Source organism: Microtus ochrogaster, unplaced genomic scaffold, assembly GCF_000317375.1.
Source record: "Microtus ochrogaster isolate Prairie Vole_2 unplaced genomic scaffold, MicOch1.0 UNK31, whole genome shotgun sequence".
NCBI lineage: Eukaryota > Metazoa > Chordata > Mammalia > Rodentia > Cricetidae > Microtus > Microtus ochrogaster.
In genome coordinates, this window is record NW_004949129.1 from 3,247,011 (window position 1) to 3,266,743 (window position 19,733).

Below are 19,733 nucleotides of genomic sequence, written 5' to 3' on the forward strand. Positions count from 1 at the left end.
GGGAGGCCGGGGGCGCGGGGCGCAGGTGGGCGGGCGCTTCGCTCAGGAGTAGAGTGGGGAAGGGTCCTGCGCCGCTGCCCGCAGCCTACGGCCAGCCCGAGCGCCGCTGCTCAGTAGCCCGCCCGGGGCCCGGCCGCGGTGGGGGAGGGGGCTGAGCGGTCTCGGCCCCCGAGAGGGGAGGGGCGACAATTTCTGTCTGCCGATCCCGAGGGGGTTTCAAGAGCTGCTCTTTAAGGGACCGCGGGAGAGGCCTAGCCGGTACCGGCGCCCCCTCCCCAGTCGCCTGCGCGGGTTCTCCGCGCGCGGCCCCAGGATGCGGAGGAAGGCAGCTCGGGTCTCACGGCAGGGGTGTGTGGGGACACGGAGTCCTCGAATGGGGGTGGCCCGAGATCGTGGGCAGGGGCCGAGGGGTGTGTGTGATGAGCACCGGCCAGCGGGGTAGGGGTAGGGGGTGGCGTGGGCAAGAGAGGGTTAAAGGTGGGGCCAGCCCTACAAACACGCGCACACGCTCCTTACTCAGACCTGTCACACGCGTCCCTCCGGCACTTAGCCGAGGCTGGGGGAAGGGGCTGGGGCCTGCACGGTCGGAACTCGCGCCTTCAGGCCGAGCCCCCTGGCCGAGACGCACACACGCTCCAGCGCGCGCACACACTTCGGACATTCCCATAGTGCCTCACGTGACACTCGGCCCGAACGTGCCCACCCTGCCCACACGCTCACGCACGCGTGCTCACACGCGCGCACACAACCTCTGACCGCTTCCGAACTCCGCGCTGACCCCCGTCCTCCGCCCCACAAAGGCGCTCATTGACTGCGGCACACCTACACTCATTCACAGACACACACTCCCCCCACATGCCAGCCACAGCCACACATTCATAAACAGGGCCGGGAGAAGTACACACGCACCCCCTCGCTGCCTACTCGTTTGGGAGCCCTGAGTCATTCCTGCCCCCTCGCAGGGCTCCCCTTTTCCCTGAGTGCAGGCACAATGGGACAGGCTGGAGGCTCTGGAGGCTCCCTTAGTAGGCCCCGTACCCCTTAGGCCCCCTTGCCCAGTTTGCTGCCTCTGACACTCAGCCAAGGACTTCCTGTAGGTCCCAGGTCAGGGGCCGGCTGCGCCTGGACGGTTGCCACAGCCCCGGTGCAGTTAAGGGAGGCGCTTCCTTTTCCTGAACTCTGGGATCCTGCGGGAGGAAGTTGGGCGGGGGCCGCAGAGGCCAGGCTGACTGGTAGGACTGGCCCTCCAAAAGCACTGGCTTTCCTTAGGAGCCGCGACGGAGGCCTGGGATGGGGATCTCGGCGGCTGTCGAGGTATTTGGGAAAATGGAGATCTGGGGGAGGAGACCAGGCAGGTTCTGGGCTGTGCCAGTGCTGGGACAGTAGGTCTCTCATCCACAGGTCTCTCTTGGTTCTGGAAAGAACCCTTCCCTGTCACTGTGGCTTCCTTGACCCTGTTTATCAGTTGTCCCCCGACTCCACTCATGAGGTCCATCTGGTTCCATCTCCTTCCTCTACAATCGGTGACGGTGGAGGATAGACAGGATAGACATAACCTTCTGAGGGAGAGAGTGTTGTGGGATCTGGCCACCCAGCTGAAACTCTACAGCTACCACAGGGTCCTCAGACCAGGATGGGGGAGTTGGGACAAGCACCAAGTGGTCCTCTTCACTCTGCTCTTCTTGCTCTCTCAGGAGGCCCAGTGTGGGCTGAAGCCCTTACCATGGAGTCCATGTTTGAAGATGACATCAGCATCCTGACCCAAGAAGCTTTGGGGCCCAGTGAGGTGTGGCTGGATGGTCCTGGAGACTCCTCCCTCGGAGGCGACATGTGTTCTGCCTCCCACTTCGCTCTCATCACGGCCTATGGAGATATCAAAGAGCGCCTAGGGGGCCTGGAGAGAGAGAATGCCACCCTCCGCCGGCGCCTCAAAGTCTATGAGATCAAGGTCAGAACCTGGATGGGATGGGAAGTTGGATAGGAATGTAGCAAGGGTGGGAGGGTGCCCGTGAGTTCAAGATGAAAGAAGTCATCAGAACTGGAGGCTCATCCTTGAAGAAGTGGCCGATCTGGTGTGTGAGCCTCGCTGCACCTGTAACTAAGTGGGGTGCCAGGGGTGGGGGTGGCGCTCAGCTTTGGAGTGGTAGGTTCCGTTGGAGAGGGCAGGAATAGAAGTCTCTTAAGCAGTAGGGTTGGGGCACAGAGTGGTCACTGGGTGGGGGCCAGACTTCTCTGAGGACCGCCCTCCCACAGTACCCACTGATCACTGATTTTGGAGAGGAGCATGGCTTCCCCCTGTATGAAATCAAGGATGGCTCCCTGCTGGAGGTAGAGAAGGTCAGTCTGCAGCAGCGGCTCAACCAGTTCCAACATGAGGTAAGCCCCTGGCCTTAGTTCCCCAGCCAGCCCAACTCCTTAAGCTTCCTGCTTCCAATCTGTTTCCGATGCCAATCGCCTTGCCTCATCCCCACCATGGCCTTTGATTAGAGGTGGCCACTGCCCCCCTAAACCAGCTTCAGCTCTCCCTGTTCTATTGGGAATGGGGTTGGGGAGGTTCGTGGAGCCCCTCTGCTCCCTGTCAAGGACATCCCTGACCTGGCGCACCTCTCCGGGCCTCCCCAGTTGCAGAAGAATAAGGAGCAGGAAGAACAGCTCGGGGAAATGATCCAGGCTTACGAGAAACTCTGTGTGGAGAAAAACGACTTGGAGACAGAGCTGGGGGAGATGGTGAGTCTCAGAGAGTGGGGGTTGAGGTATTCATGTGCCTGGTACTGTGTGATTCTGTATGAGCCCCGTGTGCCACACATACCCTATTTGTGTGCGTAGCACCTGTGTCCCTGTGTGTCTATCTGTGATTACCTGCGTTGCCTTGTGAGGGAGACAGTGTCACCCAGGTCATGGGTGACTCTGTCCCTTTGGCTATGCAGTGACCCTGTAGGATATGTGTGTGTATATATATATCCTATTGTGCATGTATATATAGAGAGATAGATACATATTATATTTCATATATACACATATCCATATATGTGTATCATTAATTATATATGTATATATCTCACACTGCATCAAAGCTGTACCCATAGCACTGTGCCCAAGCGAGGGTGCGGGTGACAGGAGAGGTACCCAGAACTCTAGAGATAGCTCTTGCCATGGGTGTGATGAGAGTTAGCGTGTGGCCATTTGTGCGAGTGTGTGGGCAGGTGGCAGGATCAGGAGACATGGTCTCTGTCAGCTCCTCACTCTGGCCTTGTTCCAGTTATTTAGCTTCCATCCCTCCTGAAAAGCAGGGTACATGGTAACCACCTCACTGAGCAACTGTGAGGGTAAAGGGACATTTGGGTAAGACCATTTCCCTCTCATAGTCAGAGACGTGTGTGAGGCTCTCGCTGCGTGGCAGGCTCTGTTCTCAGCCCTCTACGCACACTTACTCATTTTAGCTCTCACAACAATCAGAAGAGGTAGGCGTGGCACTGCTATCCCCATCTTATCCCGGAGGCAGACAAAGCCCAGAAGTGGAAGCTACACTCCTGAGGGGGTGGGGAAGCTGGACTCAGAGCCGAATCTTTGTATAAATGCCCCTGTGCGATAATGACAGGGAAGAGGATTGGCTCTGACCTTGCCAGCCACAGTAGCCAGTGACATCTGCATTGCTGGTGCCAGGAAGGGAGGCCTCGCACCTGTGGCCACTTGGAGTGTGAGTGTGGGACACATTAGCAACCTCTGCTCCAGTCTGGGCAGTGATGACTACCCAGCCTGGGGGACTCTTGGGTCTGGGAGTCCATGGAGCTCCCTGGCCCTGTCCAGACCCTGAGCCCTCTGCCTTTCCCTGCAGCGGGCCCTGGTAGAGACTCACTTGCAGCAGATCTGTGCCTTGGAGCAACAGCTGCAGCAGCAGCAAGGCCTCCGGGATGCAGCCTTCCCCAGCCTGAGCCCCCCACCTGCTCCTGCCACACCCTGTCCTGACCTGGACCTGCACTATCTGGCTTTGAGAGGGGGACCTGCCTTGGGTCATGGTAAGACTTCAGTGACCTCTGCCTTCCTGATCTCCAAATCTCCAATCGTAACTCCCTTTTCAATACCACTGGGCACCTCCAACTTGCCTAAAGTCTCCATACATTTCTTTCATTTATTCATTATTCTATTTATTTATTTGGGGTCTTACTATATAGCCCTCTTTGGTCTGGAATTTACTGTGTACACTAGGCGATATCCTTGAATTTGGAATGCTAACGCCTTATTCTGCTTCCCTGACGCTGGGATTACAATCACGTGACACCGCACCTGGCTCCTTTCCAGTATCTTAAATTTGTTCAAAATTATTCCATTCTCCTCTCCAACTGTTCTTTCACCTCAGCCACCCTTTGACAAATTCTCCCACTGACATACCTCTGCTATTCAGATCATAAAATTCTTGAGTATGCCAGCAGAGGGCGGCCCACTCAGAGTCCCCCGAGGATGCTCCAGACTTCAGGTTCTAGCCTGAGACACCTTCCAGAGGCCATCTCATCTCCCCCAACCCCTGGCCTATACAGCAGGATTGAATCTCCATCTAGCCCATCCTAGTTTCCCTTGCAATAGTACCTCTCATCCCTGGGTGTTTGGCGGACTGTGTTCCTGTTGGGCTTTGTGTGGCAGCTAGAGCCTACCTCACGTTGTCTTGTCTCCCGACAGCAGGCTGGCCTGGCCCTGCTAGCGTAAGTGTGAGCGAGCTGGAGCGAAGACAGCTGGAAGAGGCCCTGGAGGCTGCGCAGGGGGAGGCTCGGGGGGCTCAGCTGCGGGAAGAGCAACTGCAGGCAGAATGTGAGAGGCTGCAGGGAGAGCTGAAGCAGCTGCAGGAGAGCCGGGCCCAGGTAATAGTGACTTTGGAGCTGCTCTTAGATGTACAGAGCATAGATCAGCAGAGAAGGGGTGAAGACAGAGGGGAGGCTGGGCTCTGACCTCTACTTTTCTCCTCAGGATCTGGCCTCCAACCAGTCGGAATGTGACATGGCTTGGGTAAAGAGAGTTGGGGATGATCAGTAAGTCACATCTGTAATCCTTGCCCTCTCAACCCCATATGCTAGGAGACTACCTCAGGTCTCCACCGTTTGCTTTCCATCTGTCCACATTATTTGAGTGACCTCCTTTCCTAGGTCTAGGGGTGTGATGTCTGTGTTGCTTACACTCTGCCCCTGTTGCAGGAAGCAGGGAGGGCTCTGGAGCGGTCAGGTTCTGGGACCAGGCCCGTCTCTTCTCAGGGCTTGGGCTGGGGATGCACTCAGTGGCTCTGCCACCCTGTTCTGTGTTCCCCGGTGAGTTTTCTATACCAGAAACAAAATTTAGAGGGTGAGAGTACATCCACTCTCCCTCATGAGGAGGGAGACGGCCTCCCTGGTTTAGGATTCAGCCTGCTGCGTCTCTTTATTTAAAGGGAAGAGTCCTTGAGATAGGAAGAGAGTAGAGTCCCAGAGGAGAGGCCTAGAAAATGGGAAGAAGCTGAGTGTGGGGGTACCTGACAGGGGTCTTGGGACGTGCTGGGCAGCAAGGGTGGTGAGCAGCAGCAGTGCAGCCTGGCATCGTTCACAGCTGCCCGGCACTTAGCCTCTCCCACTTCTGAGAAACAGTGCTTAAACCTCCGTTTGCTTAATGCTCTCTGGTGAGATGAGGCTAACGGTACCAGGGACAGGCTTCATCCATTCCTTACCAGAGAAGACTGAGGCCCTAGCGGGGCAGGAAGGAATTAACTTTCCCTCGGTGGCATACCCAGTTCCCAGGATTCCAGGGGTCCCCCCTCTCAACAGGTTTTCTCCTCATCCTTCCCGTTTCTGGCCAGTGAGAGATACCCCTTGCTTCCTTCCCCACCCAGGGGTGAGGGCCTGGGTGGAGCTGTGACAGCCGAAAGGGTGAGAACCTAGTTTGTGGGACTGATGAGGGGGAGACCCCTCCCTCAGCTAGGCTTCTGTGGGGGATGGGAGGGAACTTTGCGGAAAGGGTCCACCCTAGCTTGTGGCTGGGGCTCTGGGACCATGGTAGTCCATGTATTTAAACCTGGAAAGCACACATACGTAGAGTAGATCCTTGCTGATCCCCGAAGGTCTCCTTAGGGGTCAGTGAGTCCAACCCCTTCTTGCACTTAGTGGAGACTTTGGCAGGGCTGGATCCCAGAACACTTCCTGGGCTGGGGAAAGGCCGTGCATTCTAGACTTTCCCTTTGTCCCTCCGGACCCTGGGTTCTCCTCCTGGGCTGCAGGATGTGAGAGGAAGGTGAGGTAAAGATGGGAAGGGGCAAAGAGAGGGGCGGATCCTTCAGGGCTAGGACCGCAAGAACCGAGTGACAGATAAACCATCTCAGAAGGTGTTTGGGAGGCTGCATCATCCATATTGCTTGTTCTGGCCAAACTAACCCCTTCCTTGCCAACCCAAGAGAACTGGCCGAGGAAATTCTCCCAAGGTGCAGCGGGCTCCTCCTAGACCTGCCTGTGGCTTCCACAGGCCTCCTGGATCTCTGTCAGCCCAGCAGGCCCAACCTGCCTGCCCTTTCCTCTCTGTTAGCATAAATGCTTCTGGACAGCCCCAGTGTGGCAGGATCAATTCTCAGAGGAAGTCCTCACTCCCCTGCTAGTTTTATTTTCTTATAAACTCAGTCTTTTTGGTAATAGGCAATTCCCTGGGGCTTCCTCCCATCCCCCCCCCCCCACCTCAGGATGGCTCAGTCACCTCTTTTCAGCTCCCGGGATCATCAGTCACCTCTTCTATCTACTTCTGCTGACTACATATCCAGTGGGAATTTTATTTATTTGTTTGTTTGTTTTTCCGAGACAGGGTCTCTCTATGTAGCTTTGACTATCCTGGAACTTGCTCTGTAGATCAGGCTGACTTTGAACTCACAGAGATTCACCCACCTCTGCCTCCCAAGTGCTGGGATTAAAGGCGCCACCACCACCCAGTCAAGGGGAAATTTTATTGATGGACTTTCCCAGGGAATGAAATGCTGGCTCTACATTATCTGGAGGACGAGGGCAGTTCCTGACCCCAGCCTGCCTCGAGGAATTAATCCTCTCATCTTGAAAGGTGCCTTCAGTCTCATTTGTTTGCTGGGGCAGCATGATTGATCTCAGGAACCCTCCACTAAAACATCTCCCCTAACAGCAGTCTTGCCTGTCTGAACCCATCCTGGTGCTCTCTGTGCCTAGGAGCTGGCCTTGGAAACTGCAGACCCTTGTTCTCAGCTCCTGGCCCACAGACTCTGACCACCAGTGCTTCACAGCCAGGGGACTGACTCCAGGCACCAGGCTGCAGGGACCAGGCTGCCATTCCCCAGGTCTGACCTGTGGGTGGGATCTTGTGAGGCTGTTCGGGGAGGTAAGGACCCAGGAAGGTCCTTGTCAAGGTAACCTGTGCAGGAACCCTATAGTCCCCTCCCCTGGCCTGTGGATTCCTGGGCGGGACTGTTTGAAAGTATGGCCAGTGCTGGGGGCCAGAGAAATCTTACAGTCACTGCTTGAGGGAGAGAGGGCGCCAAGCAGATAGCAGCTCTGGAAGGTAGATGGGGTCTTATTGGTGAGGGGGCCCAGCGAAAAGAGGGGGAAACCATAAATTATAGGTCTTTCTTTTTTTCCTAGTGTGGGGGGCTCAGGGTTGCAACCTGGGTCCTTTTCCGCCCACCCCTCCCACCCCTTCTCTCCACCCACAAGCCTCTGCGTGGGCTGTGGTTAGTGGTGGGGAAGTGTGAACTCAGAAGAGAGAGGATGGAAACTCTGCACAGAGGTCAAGGGCAGTGTGGGGTAGGTCAGGACGGAAGTCGGAGACCCCCGTGTACCCTGAACCTAGCCTCCTGCCCCCAGAACCAGCAGGCCCAGGGCCTCCTCCTTTAGGCTTCTCACCCTCCCTACTTCCTTTGCTTTAAGTCTCCTTCAACCGATACCCAGAACACAGAGAATTAACCCCTGAGCCCTTGCAGCTGTGGGGCATCCTGAGGGTAGGCAGGGGGGTCTGCTGGCCAGAGGAACCGGGTTTTGAAGGCATTTCCAGCCTTGTGCCTGCCAGCTGGGCCCAGAACCGGAGCTGCTCTTGTACTTCTCCCCGTAGAAGCCAAGCGCGTTCTCCCCTCTCTCATCGCCAAGTGGTTTTTATTGTTCTTTGTTTGGTTTTTGGTTTTTAAGACAGAGTGCATAGCCCAGGCTGCCGTGAACTTGCTATGTAGCTGAGGATGACCCCTTTTCTCCTCCTCTGCCTCCCTTGTGCAGGCGTTACAGCACGTACTACCAACTTTTGTTTTTGTTTTGTTTGTTTGTTTGTTTTTCAAGACAGGGTTTCTTTGTAGCATTGGAGCCTGTCCTGGAACTTGCTGTGTAGACCAGGCTGGCCTCAGACTCACAGAGATCCACCTGCCTCTACCTCCCGAGTGCTGGGATTAAAGGTGTAAACCACCACCACCCAACCTCAACTGTTTTGTTTGTTTGTTTGCTTGTTTTGTTTTTCCAAGACAGGGTAACACTATGTATCCCTGATTGTCCTGGAACTTCACTATGTAGACCAGGCTGGATTAGAACTCCCAGAGGTCCACCTGCCTCTGCCTCCTGAGTGCTAAATAGCCCTAGTTTGCCTTCCTGGCTCTTCTTCCCAAGTGCTAGAATTATAGGCATGAGCCACCACATTCAACACACTTAACAAATCTTAAGCCAGTATCTTTAAACAAACAAACAAACAAAAAGCCCAAACCCCAAAATGGGCTTTCTCATGTCCGCATCACTCTTATAGACATGAAGCATTAAGAGAGAGTTCAGGAATCAGGGAAGGGTGGTCCAGACAGGTCCTAGCAGGCAGGGTGAAGAGGTTCACGGTTGCCTGCTCAGGTGGTTCTGCAGGTAGGAGGCCTTTTATAAGAAGGTGACCATGTGATTTGTTGACGAAATTGCATCACTTTTGAAAGTGAAAGGGGACACTATTAATTATGCAACTAGTGTGAGCAGGGACAGGCCAGGGCAAACAGGGGTCCCTGGTTCCTGTCCAAGTGTGGGTTGCTCAGTCCCGCTGTGTCTAGGGAAGCTTCTGGACCCATAGCCATCTGCTTCTGCCTGGTGGAGGCTGCCATAAGAGCTCAGGTCTGGGGACCACAAGTCATAGCTGGTCGAGGAGCATGAAGGGCTCAAGGCTCCGGAAAGGAAGTGGTGGAGCACTGGCTTGTTGCAAGCAACTTCCTCCTCCGCCAGCCCGCAACCTCAAGTCCGCTCCACGGCCTGGTGCCTGTGGTCCCCTCCCTGAGGGTCTGGCAGGCGGGAAGACTGATGCTGGGTGTGCCTGTGGGTGGGTGGAAAGTTTGGCCCCTAAATTCCCCTGCTGGGTAGGGTGCCTGGGGCAGCTAGGGGGCAACCAGGGTAAGGATGGAAGGGCTGGGAATGCCAGGTTTCTGGTTTTCTTCCGGGTCTGCATCAGATGAGGGTTCTGACCACAGGACAACTATCGTCCTATTGCAGGTCCTCCCCTGCAGAGGACCTAACTTTACCGCTATCCCTAGTCCTGACCCCCAAATGTGTCCATAATCATGGCCACAGAAGAACTGCCAGCCGTGTATCTAGCTGGACCCTGATCCCCGCTTTCATCCTGACTGGAAGCCAGTTTCCAAGTCTCACCCCATCCCTCAGGGCCGGCCTGAGTCCTGACTTCTCCCTACACTGTGGGGCCTGGTGGGGTGGGAGTGGTCTGTGTGGCTCCCAGACTCCTTTGAGGCAGAAAGAAGCTTTGGAGAGGATGCTCAGGTCTTTGACTTTCCTGGATTGCAGTTGCTTTATTAGTGACAGTGGAGACAACTCCTTCCAGGAGGGACTTTGAGATCCCTGGATTACTAGTGGAAAGGATGAATGAAAGGTTAAGTCAGGGAAGAGTAGCCCTCTCTCCTTCCAGCTCCACCGTTTGTACTCCAGCTTCTCCAAAGATGCCAACCGAGTGGGCTGAGGTGCTGAGAGCAAGTGTTTGACTCACCACTCTGCCGCCGCTGCTCCATGGCCTCCTACTAGCTCTTAGCCAAGTTGACCTTCCACTCCCTTGTAGTCCATCGCTCTCATCACTCTTCCAAGGCAGGAGTGGTTCTCTGAAAACCTGGGCTGCCTCCGAGGTGCCCAGCCTCTTCCTCCCTCCTCGTTCTCTTCTGCTTTCCCACTGGGCTTCCTCCCACTTCCCTGAGGTTCGGGAGGTGTTTGTGTAACACTTAGCAGCTGGGTCTTTGGAATCTTGGAGGTTGGTGCTCTTCTCCCAGCCTTAGGACATGGCCGAGTGACATTACCTCTGTCGACCCATCTTCTTACCTGTGACGTAGATAGGTGGGCATAGGGTAGTCGTAAAGACAAATGAAGTTCCTAGCCCATGATCAGCACTCATATAGACCCAGGGAAGCGTGTGCTGTGACTTACATGACCTGTTCTTCCTCAAGTCATGATGGTGGAAAAATCTCTCAGGTGTGGCCAGGAAGTCAGGAAGCAGGGTATGTGTTTAGATGCACCTGTGAGGCTCTGGGTTGTGTTTGTCAAGTTGAGATTTTTTTCCACTGAATTGGCAGTGTTTTCAATGAGTCATTCTGGTGCTTAGCATATTCAGCCACTAGTGTGTGAGGAGAGAGATGCCCAGAAGAAAAGGCATGTCCCACAGGACTGTGAGGTGTCAGGAGGAGGTCAGAGCTCCTCACTCTGTCCAGGGTTTTTGTGAGGGTGGCCTGAGGCTTTTGGAGGACTGTGTCAGCCTGGAGAGAGCTGTGCACACTGTGGTAAGGGCTTCTTCCTTCATTTCTTGAAGCTCCATGTTTTTCACCTCAAGGAGAGTGCCAGGCATTGGGCTGTGGAAACTAGGGTGACTCCTGACACCAAGGGAGCCCAGCAGGGGAGAAAAGGGCCTGGGGAACTGAATGTGACAGGTGAGGTCTCCCAGGCAGAGTGTGAAAGAGACGACCTGTATCTGTCACCTGAGATAGAGGGGGGGGGAGTGGATGGGGAGAGCAACCATGCTCCATCCCTGCCCTGTCCAGAGTTCCCCCTGGCTTCCACCACTGAGTGGACAGCATGATCCTGTCCCTCAGGAGCCCTCAGCCTGACTAGGAACACACAGCTCCTGCACTCAGATGGCTTTCAGTCTAAAAGCCAAAGCTTCCGTGGAGAACCCCGAGTTTGGTGTGGGACATGTGGACAGGCTCAGAGGAAGATGCCATTTCTTCCCACAGACTTGTGGGATGGGGGTGGTGGAGCAAAGGGTGTTTTCACAGACATAAGGCCTGAGATATGGTGGGTTGGTGGCCATGGCCCAAGTCAGGGCTCCCTGGACTACTCCTGTCTTGGAAGATGGGTGGTAAGGCCTGATTTTCCCTAAAGAGTGGGCTTAGCTCCCAGAAGCCTTATTGTAATTGAATTAAAAGTAGCATTACACTGTGACCCTAGGTCGGTAAGAGTGCCAGCCCCTGAACCAGAGAGGGGGGCACAGTCATTACCTGTTGTCTGCAGCCCCAGCCTGGATGCCTCTGCTCTCCTGATAGGCGCCCTGCCTCACACATCCCCAGCCACCGCCCTTTCTTGTCACTCTGTGTGCATCCTCTCACCCTAGGAGGAGCCTGAGCCTCAACAGCACCCGTTACTTCCCTACATCCCCAGCTGCTGAAGTTCCAGGGTTCCTTCTGGAACTGTAGAGGCGGGAGAGCCAAGGAAAGCCAAACCCTTACCTTCAGAGAGCACTCAGACCCATCCGAGCCCAGAAGCGCAGATGCAGGCAGGTCTGAAAGCCATGCAGAGATCAATTGCTCCTGGGGCTGGGAAGCAGCTCACGGGAAGAAAGAGGGGCAGCGCTGGAGTGATAACTTTCATTGTGTGTGTTTGGGGTGACCCAGAGGGAAAAAAGGGTCCTTTGCTAAACTTAGGCATGAGTGTTCCCCAGCTCCATGAGAGCAAGTGTTGAAGAGGCCTAATTTGCAGGATGTGAACAGGAAAGAACTGGATGGGAGCCATTTCTGAACCTGTACTGAGTAACCAGCCCTGAACAAAGAGCTGGGAAGAGAAATACAATGGAACAATTCTCAATAAAAGTCCACAGCAAAGCAGCCTTTGAGAAATGCCGAGTCTGGGTGGCACGCCCTGCAGGCGGGCGGTGCCCAGCAGCTGTTTAGACAGAAATGAATGGCAAGGGCAGGACAGATGTGTTCAGAGAGGTCCTGAGGAGGCTCGAGCACACAGGCGCCCTTTAGGCAGGGACAAGAGCAGTGGGCCGGGAATGGGGCCAGCTTGGAGGGGAGCGAATCAACCTCTACCTACCAGGAGTGGAGTGCTTCCTAAGGAATGGCTTCCCTCGTCACTGCCTGTGCAGAAGTGGTCCCCAGTGTTTTCAAGGTTGAGGATGTTTCTTATGAGCCCCCTCCCCCAGCACGCAGATCGTTTGTTTATAGTTCTAGATCCTGGGTATTACAGTTTTGGGATTGTGGCCAGTATTGAACCCAGGACCGCATGCTTGCTAGGCAAATGTTCTACCATAGAGTTACATTGTGATTTTCGTCTTGAGGCGGGACCTCACCAGGCTCGCCCTGAACCTGTTCTGTGTCCCAGGCAGTCAGGCTTCAGCTTCAGGGTCAGCTTCCGTGTGCTAGTACGCGCGCCTGGAACACGTGAGCTGTAAACTCAGTATGTGGCTTTCTTAGGAATCAGCCCCAAGTGGGATTCAGGGACCCCCTTGGAATCTCTCTATTCCACATCCTTGCCCTAGGCGGGGAACCTCTGCTCCAGTGTGGGGGACGATCTCTGGAAGCAGAGGCAGGCTCCCCAGAAGAGGTGGCTGTTGAGGTGGACCTTACAGGCAGAGAGGATTCCTGCAGCTGGGGTAGGTGCGAAAGATGCAAGGCAGAGCGGGTTCTTTTCTACTATGGCTGAGGCAGAAGAACCACATCCCTTTTCTTTCCCACCCCTTGCCCTCTGACCTCAGGGTGAACTTGGCGCTGGCCTACACAGAACTCACGGAGGAGCTGGGTCGGCTTCGGGAGTTGAGTTCCCTGCAGGGGAGGATCTTGAGGACTTTGCTGCAGGAGCAGGCCCGGAATGCAGGTGAGACTACCAGAGACAGGCAGGCCCCCAGTGTGGGGAGCAGGGGTGCTGGGCCCAGAAGCCACCTCCCACTCCCTGGGTGAGCACTGTCCACGCGAGCCACTTGACTTGTTTCTCCACCTGGCTTTCTCTTTCCCAGGCCAAAGGCACTCGCCACTATCGCAGCGCCACTCCCCGGCCCCCGCGTGCCCCTCTCCCTCCCCACCTGCCCGACCGCAGCCCTGTGCCCCGTGCCAGTCCCCCGCCGCACAGCGCCGCTCGCCCGTGCCCCCATGCCCTTCGCCCCAGCAGCGCCGCTCGCCCGCCTCGCCCTCCTGCTCGTCGCCCGTCCCACAGCGCCGCTCGCCGGTGCCGCCATCGTGCCAGTCACCCAGCCCACAGCGCCGCTCGCCGGTGCCACCCAGCTGTCCGGCCCCGCAGCCCCGGCCTCCGCCGCCGCCCGGGGAGAGGACGCTGGCCGAGCGCGCCTACGCCAAGCCGCCTAGCCACCACGCCAAGGCTGGCTTCCAGGGCCGCCGCAGCTACTCGGAGCTGGCAGAGGGCGCAGCCTATGCCAGTGCCTCCCCCGCCTGGCTGCAGGCCGAGGCTGCCACGCTCCCCAAGCCCCGCGCCTACGGCGGCGAGCTCTACGGCCCCGGCAGGCCGCTCAGCCCTCGCCGCGCCTTCGAGGGCATCCGCCTGCGCTTTGAGAAGCAGCCATCAGAGGAAGAGGAGTGGGCCATGCCGGCCAGCCCACCCAGCCCCGAAGCGGGCACCATCCGCTGCGCCTCATTCTGTGCGGGTTTCCCCATCCCAGAGTCACCTGCAGCTACAGCCTATGCCCACGCTGAGCACGCACAGTCCTGGCCATCCATCAATGTGAGTTGTGTACTGCTTCCCTTAACCTGGGTACCGTGAGGTGCCAGGAAAGAGCCTGCTCTCCCTCTGGAGTCCCACCCTGTCCCTTTTTCTCACACATGGTAGACAGGGGCGACCCCGCAAACACACCCTAGCTTAGTATAGACCTTCCTTCCTTCCTCTTCCTCTCCCTCGGTTTCCAGTTGGTAGGAACAAGCTCCCACCACCTGCACTATTAGAAGTATGGTCCTCAAAGTCCTAGCTTTGATTTCGATTCCACAGTGTAGTGTCTTAAGGACCTCATTCAAATTCTATCAGTTTTCTCATCAGTAAAATGAGGGTGATGCCACTATTACCTTAGTGGGTTTTTAGGAGGCAGTGATCCTAAAGCAGTTCTCGGATGTGTGGCTCAGGTGTACTATTATGTTGATGCTGAAGAACAGGGTTACTAAAAGGGGCAGAACATGGCCCCACACAGGGACCTGCCTGCCTATCAGGTTCCATACTCCAAGCCTCAGATCCTGGACTCTTTTCTGTCTGTCCTGTTCCAGTGGTCTCGAGTGTGACCGGAAATTATTTTGGGGTTGTACATGGTTTGCAGTTGTCCAGTGCTATAAGTTAGCTGTGTCTGAGTCACTCTGGAGGCATATCAAAGTCCTGGATTCCCTCATTACTGGTGTGCCAAGGCTAACTGAACAGTGACTCTCATACACCAGTGCCCTGGGCAAAGAAGGAGTGTCAGGAACATTGAGGATAGTGCTGGAGAAAGGATAGCCGGACCCCTGTGCATGCTGCAGCCCGCCCTGGTGCGGATCCTAGGAAGGAGCAGGCTGGGGTGTGAGGCAGCTCTAAGTGCTTTCATTCTCCCCCTACAGCTACTGATGGAGACGGTGGGCTCTGACATCCGCAGCTGCCCCCTCTGCCAGCTGGGTTTCCCTGTCGGGTACCCGGATGACGCCCTCATCAAACACATTGACTCCCACCTGGAGAACAGCAAGATCTAGGGCGCCTCTACCCCGGCTGGCTGTTTCTCTGCTCTCTTATCTTCCCCCAAACACTCACTTTGAATGCTGCATGAATCTCGTGGGGGGCCCCTGCCCCTTGCGGTCCCCGAATACCTCCACTAGCTACCGAGTCAATGTGTGTGCCGTCTTCCCTGGTCCAGGCACCACTCAGCTCTGGCTCTTTCCAGGAGGTTGACCAAGGCTCTCTCCACCTTCCTGGTTTCCTCTGGGGAGTGGGGGTCTAGTCTGGAATGGGGAGGACATACCTTCCACCTCTCTCTCTCTGCTTTTCTGGTTTTCAACAAGGTTGGAGCCAAGCGGAAGTCTAGTGCTTGGGGGGAGGGTGAGCGGATGAAGGGTCAAGAGCTCTGGGAGCCCCTTCCCAAATGTCCATCATCCCTGGGCAGTGTTCTCCCGGGAAGGACCTCTTGAGAGGGTCTCAGAGCCTGCCCTGCACACCGATGCCAGCCCTCTGTCTCATGCCCGACCAGCCTGGACTCGTAGTATTGGGGAAGGAGGCATCTTGTTTCTCATTACTCTCTGCAGGCTAGCTCTGTTCTCCCCCTCTGCCCACCCTAGGGAACAGGGAACGCGGCAGAGGTGTGGGAGGACCCTGCAGGCCTTGGATGATCTAGCCCAAAGGGGCTGCCTTGAGGCTAGGACTCCTGGGCCATTACCCGCTCAGTCAAGGGGACGGCCGGTCTGCCAGTCTCACAGGCCTGGGCCCTTCCAGAGTCCCTGGCACTAAGGAGAAGATCATCAAGGCAGATGCCTCCATGCTCCCCCACTGCAGCTCCTGACACCATAGATGCCCTGGAGCCCAGGTGTTGCTGGGTGGGTGTCATCAGCTCCTCCCTCCCAGGCCAGAACCCAAGAATGGGCCCAGGGTGCTGTGGAGATCAACTTCAAAAGAGCTAATCCCCTTTCCACACCCACCCACCCACCCCTAAATTCCCTCTGTGAAATCTACCTCAGAGCCGTCCCCTCAGAAAAACAGGGGAGCGGGAGGCTGGGGCCCCAGGCTGAGGTGGGAGCCTCCTGAGGGAGCCTGCTGCCCACTATGAATCCACCCCTCACTTTGAGGCTCCCTGGGGCCTTGGCCAGCTGGTGGCAGTGAAAACCACTGTCCATCACTTGTGCCATTCTGATCCAAATCTTCCGGGCCCTTTCCCCACACCCCTCCTTCCTCTGTGCAGGGACGAGGGGTATGTCAGCAGGGAAGGGGCCAAGGACTCCAGAGATGCATCATTGTACCCTGAGTGTTCCCCAGGGAACATGGGGAAGGGGGCCTGTAGGGGGGAGAGAGGGCCCTGTGCTCTCTGAACAAGTTGAAAGTCCAAATAAAACTTACCTGTTCCATCTGCTCTCAGCCCGTGCTTCCATGGGTCGGGAGGGGCCTTGAACCTCACTTGGGAGGTCTTAGAAATGTCTTGGGAACCATAGGCACTGTGGAGCTGGCACTAGCAAGTGTGGGTGGTCCACATTCCATGATTCTGTTGATGATACTGGCTGCTGGTTACTCGTGGCTTATGTCTTCATTTAGAACAGGTGTGAAGCAGTCACCTACCCCTGTAGGTACAGGGGCTCTTGAATTCTTCCCATCAGCACACCTGGCCTGCAGAAGTTCTGGGGCGTTTTCATTGATCGGTAGCCCTTATTTTTCTGATAGCTTTCTCAGATAGTTCAGAATGCCAGGAACAAGGTTGGGACAACGTAAAGAAGGAAATCTATATTCCATGTCCTCGTGGGTCTAAGACTAGGAAGGAGCTAGGCTTTAGGCACAACTGTTTCCTCAAAGACCTCAGACTGGGGAGGGCAGAGCTGGGTCATGAACTCATGACTTTTGCCACAGGCTTGGCTGTGCTCTCTGAGAAAAAAAGGAAAAAAACAAGTCTGAGTTGTTCATTCATTGACTCTGTCTTTCATTCCCACGAGACCTCTTTTTAAGTCGCCTGGTCACTTAAAAGCAGCACAGGGAAGGACCGGGGGTGTGGCTTAGTGGTAGGACTCTTGTCCAGCCTGCACAATGGCCCTGGTTTGAATCCCTGGTACTGGAAAGAAAATACAGAAGTAGGGCGTGGTGGCCTTTAATCCCAACAACCAGGAGGCAGAGACAGGCAGATCGCTGAGTTCGAGGCCAGCCTGGTCTACAGAGTGAGCTCCAGGACAGTGAGGACTACAAGAGAAACCCTTTCTCAAAAAAGAGAAAGAGAGAGGACATGGAGGCCTTTGCTGACCCGTGGCTGAGTTCAGCTCTATAACATGGCAGCTGTCCCACCACATGCAGCAAGGGCCAGCCTCCCCATTTCAACTACTGTCTGCAGCCAAGACCTCGCTGAGTATGAGGAAAGGTAGACCACCTTGCAGATGTGCCTGACAAAGAAGATTCTAGGACATCTGGTATATGAGTGCCTAGTGAGCCCTATGGCTCTGGAAGCGCTGGCTCGTGTGCCACAGAGAGTGAAGATGTTCTGGGAACACAGAAGGCAAGGGAAACACTGAGCCTTGAGAAAAGTGGCGAAGAAGGGCGTGAGAATGAGCTGTCACGCGGTCACAGGCTGACCTTGAGTCTGTGACTGAAGGTGGGAGGACACCCAGGTATCCTGTTGGACCTTCCCCTGTCATCAGGGTGAAGAGAGTATGGGGACACAGGGAGCAGACTCTGGCAGCTTGTCTCCCTGATTTCTAGGGACTCGGGAAAGGCTCGGGTACAGAGCAGAATGTTGCTGGGGGCTGGAAGAGAAGGCAGGGGAGGAAAAAAGCAGTGTGTCCCCATCTAGGTCCCCTCCACAGCCACAGACTTCCATTGCCACTGAGGGGAGAGGGCTGGTGACCCTGCCACCCTCGTCCCCCCCACCCTCCAGCAGGACAGCACTTTTGCTATGGATTCTTCTCTGCAGCCCAGAGGGCGACAGGACGGGGACCAAAAGGTTAACGCTTCTAGGCTCCTGAAAACAAGGTGGAAGACTGGAACTACTGCCACTTGAGCGGGGTAGAGGGGAGACCCCTGAGAGGCCAGAAGAGATTCCTGGGGCTCCACTTGCTCACCCCAGCACAGACCCGAAGACCATGACCATGTGTCTGTACGAGTGAGGGTGAGGACTCAGCAGGAACCAAGTCAGCCAGGGCGTATCTCCCTCCGTCCACCATTCTCTCCAGTTCTGCCCTGCCCCCCAGGGTTTCTCCAACTGGAGGTCCCAGGTCCATGGGTAGGCGATCAGGTGATCTGCTGAGGGGGTGACAGCTCTATGTAAAGCCTGTGGCTTCTCTTGAAAGGAGCCCATCGATAATAAAAAGGGGGTGCGTGGATGAGTGAGTCACGTTAATGAGAAACACCTCACCCAGCTGATTAGGGGGGTGGAGTTTTCACCAGGTGCCAACTTTATAAGGTGGGGGAGCGGGCCACCTCTCCTTCAGCGAGAGTCTAAACAGAGCGGCTTTGGCCACCTCAGGGAGAACCGAGACATGAGAGAGAATGAAGCATTAAGGGCGGGCAGGGCGGGGGGTCTTCAACGAGAGAAGTGGCACGGGTCGACTAGCCAAGGACAGAGAGCAGCGAGGTATGAAACCCGCTGGTGCTGTTCTCTCCTTTCTGCCCTTCCTCTACTCCCACTCCTGTGACTTGAGAGAGTCTCAGTGGTCCAGAGAACTCCCATCGCCAACTCCTATCCTCCACAGGTTCCCATGAGATCTAGTTCCATCCACAGGGGGTTCTGAGCCCAGTATTACAAAGTTGCTGGCCCTGCCCAGAACAGCCTTGGGAGGGAAGCTCTGGCTAGAGGTCCTGGTCCGTGGCACTCACCAGAATCTCTGCAGTTGCTAAGACACAACTCTATGTTCAGGGCCTGAGACCTAGTGGACTGAGGGCAGGAGGGGCAGGTGCACTGAAGGACTCCTCGGAGACCACTCTGTGTCTGCCCAGCTCTCTGAGGATTACGCCTCAGCCTGCAGCTTTGGCTGCTCCCCCTGCCACTGTGGCCAAGGGCAGAGCTACTAGCCGCTTTTCATAGATGTTCCAGGCCGCTGTGTTAGTGTGGGCAAAGGGGAAGACAGGGAGGAGCAGAGGACAGGATGGGTGTCACCAGCACCTCTAGCACCTCCTCATTTGCATTGCCACTGACACCCTTCTTGACCAAAAAAAAAAAAAAAAAAAAAAAAACACATGAAAACAAAATTGAAGGTAAAAGAAAATCTATTCTTTATTCTAGATTTTGGCAAAAAAAAAAAAAAAAAAAAAAATGGAGCCAGAAATAACAAGGGGGGAAAGTGGTTCCCTTGGGGGGTGACTTTGAGGGGGCTCTTTCCCTGCCTCCAACTCTCCCACGGTGCTAGGGACAGGAGGTCACAGCTGGTCTGGGGGAGAGGAAGTGCACCCACTGTTGCTCATCCAGCCTTAGACTAGCAGACACCCTATCCCAGCCTCTCGCTGCTCTCAAACCCACACGACTCCAGCACTCCACATCCCTATCCTGTGAGCCCCATCTCTAAAGTCCCTCTTGATACTGTCAAGTCCTCCCAGCTGAGAAGGGGCCCCTGTCCATGTTCCCCAGTCTGTGGTCTGTCTTCCCCATCAGATGGAACCCTTCCCAGGTCCTGAGCCTGGCTCTCCCATTTGTCCATGAACAACGCAAGAGGACACTCCACACAGGACACAGTCCAGCCAATATCAGCAGCACGTACGGCTAGAGTCCATGGTGGGAGATAAATCAGAGCCCAGTGTGAAGTCAGAGCCCAGAGAAACCCTTCCTCCCGGGGCTCCCAGTTCCAACGGAGAGCATCTTTACTTGAGTGAAGTCTCCACATGTTGAGCCTTGCCTTCATGAGGCAGAGGGAAGAATTGGGA

At 55.7% G+C, this 19,733-nt stretch overlaps 1 protein-coding gene across 4 annotated transcripts; it reads left to right on the top strand.

The window, feature by feature from the left end:
- Positions 1-6: 6 nt before the first annotated feature.
- On the top strand, positions 7-16,272 carry Tbkbp1 (TBK1 binding protein 1). Of its 4 annotated transcripts, none has more exons than XM_005368329.2 (10): positions 7-1,314; positions 1,695-1,948; positions 2,254-2,376; positions 2,623-2,727; positions 3,836-4,016; positions 4,675-4,853; positions 4,960-5,021; positions 12,931-13,049; positions 13,189-13,907; positions 14,762-16,272. In XM_005368329.2, the coding sequence occupies exons 2-10, from the start codon at positions 1,724-1,726 to the stop codon at positions 14,888-14,890; spliced, it is 1,842 nt and encodes a 613-aa protein (XP_005368386.1). In that variant the 5' UTR covers positions 7-1,314; positions 1,695-1,723; the 3' UTR covers positions 14,891-16,272. The 4 variants fall into 4 exon arrangements, with proteins under 4 accessions (XP_005368386.1, XP_026645654.1, XP_005368384.1 ...); XM_026789853.1 differs by having other exon boundaries at positions 7-348; XM_005368327.2 differs by having other exon boundaries at positions 7-1,948.
- The last annotated feature ends 3,461 nt before the right edge of the window (positions 16,273-19,733 follow it).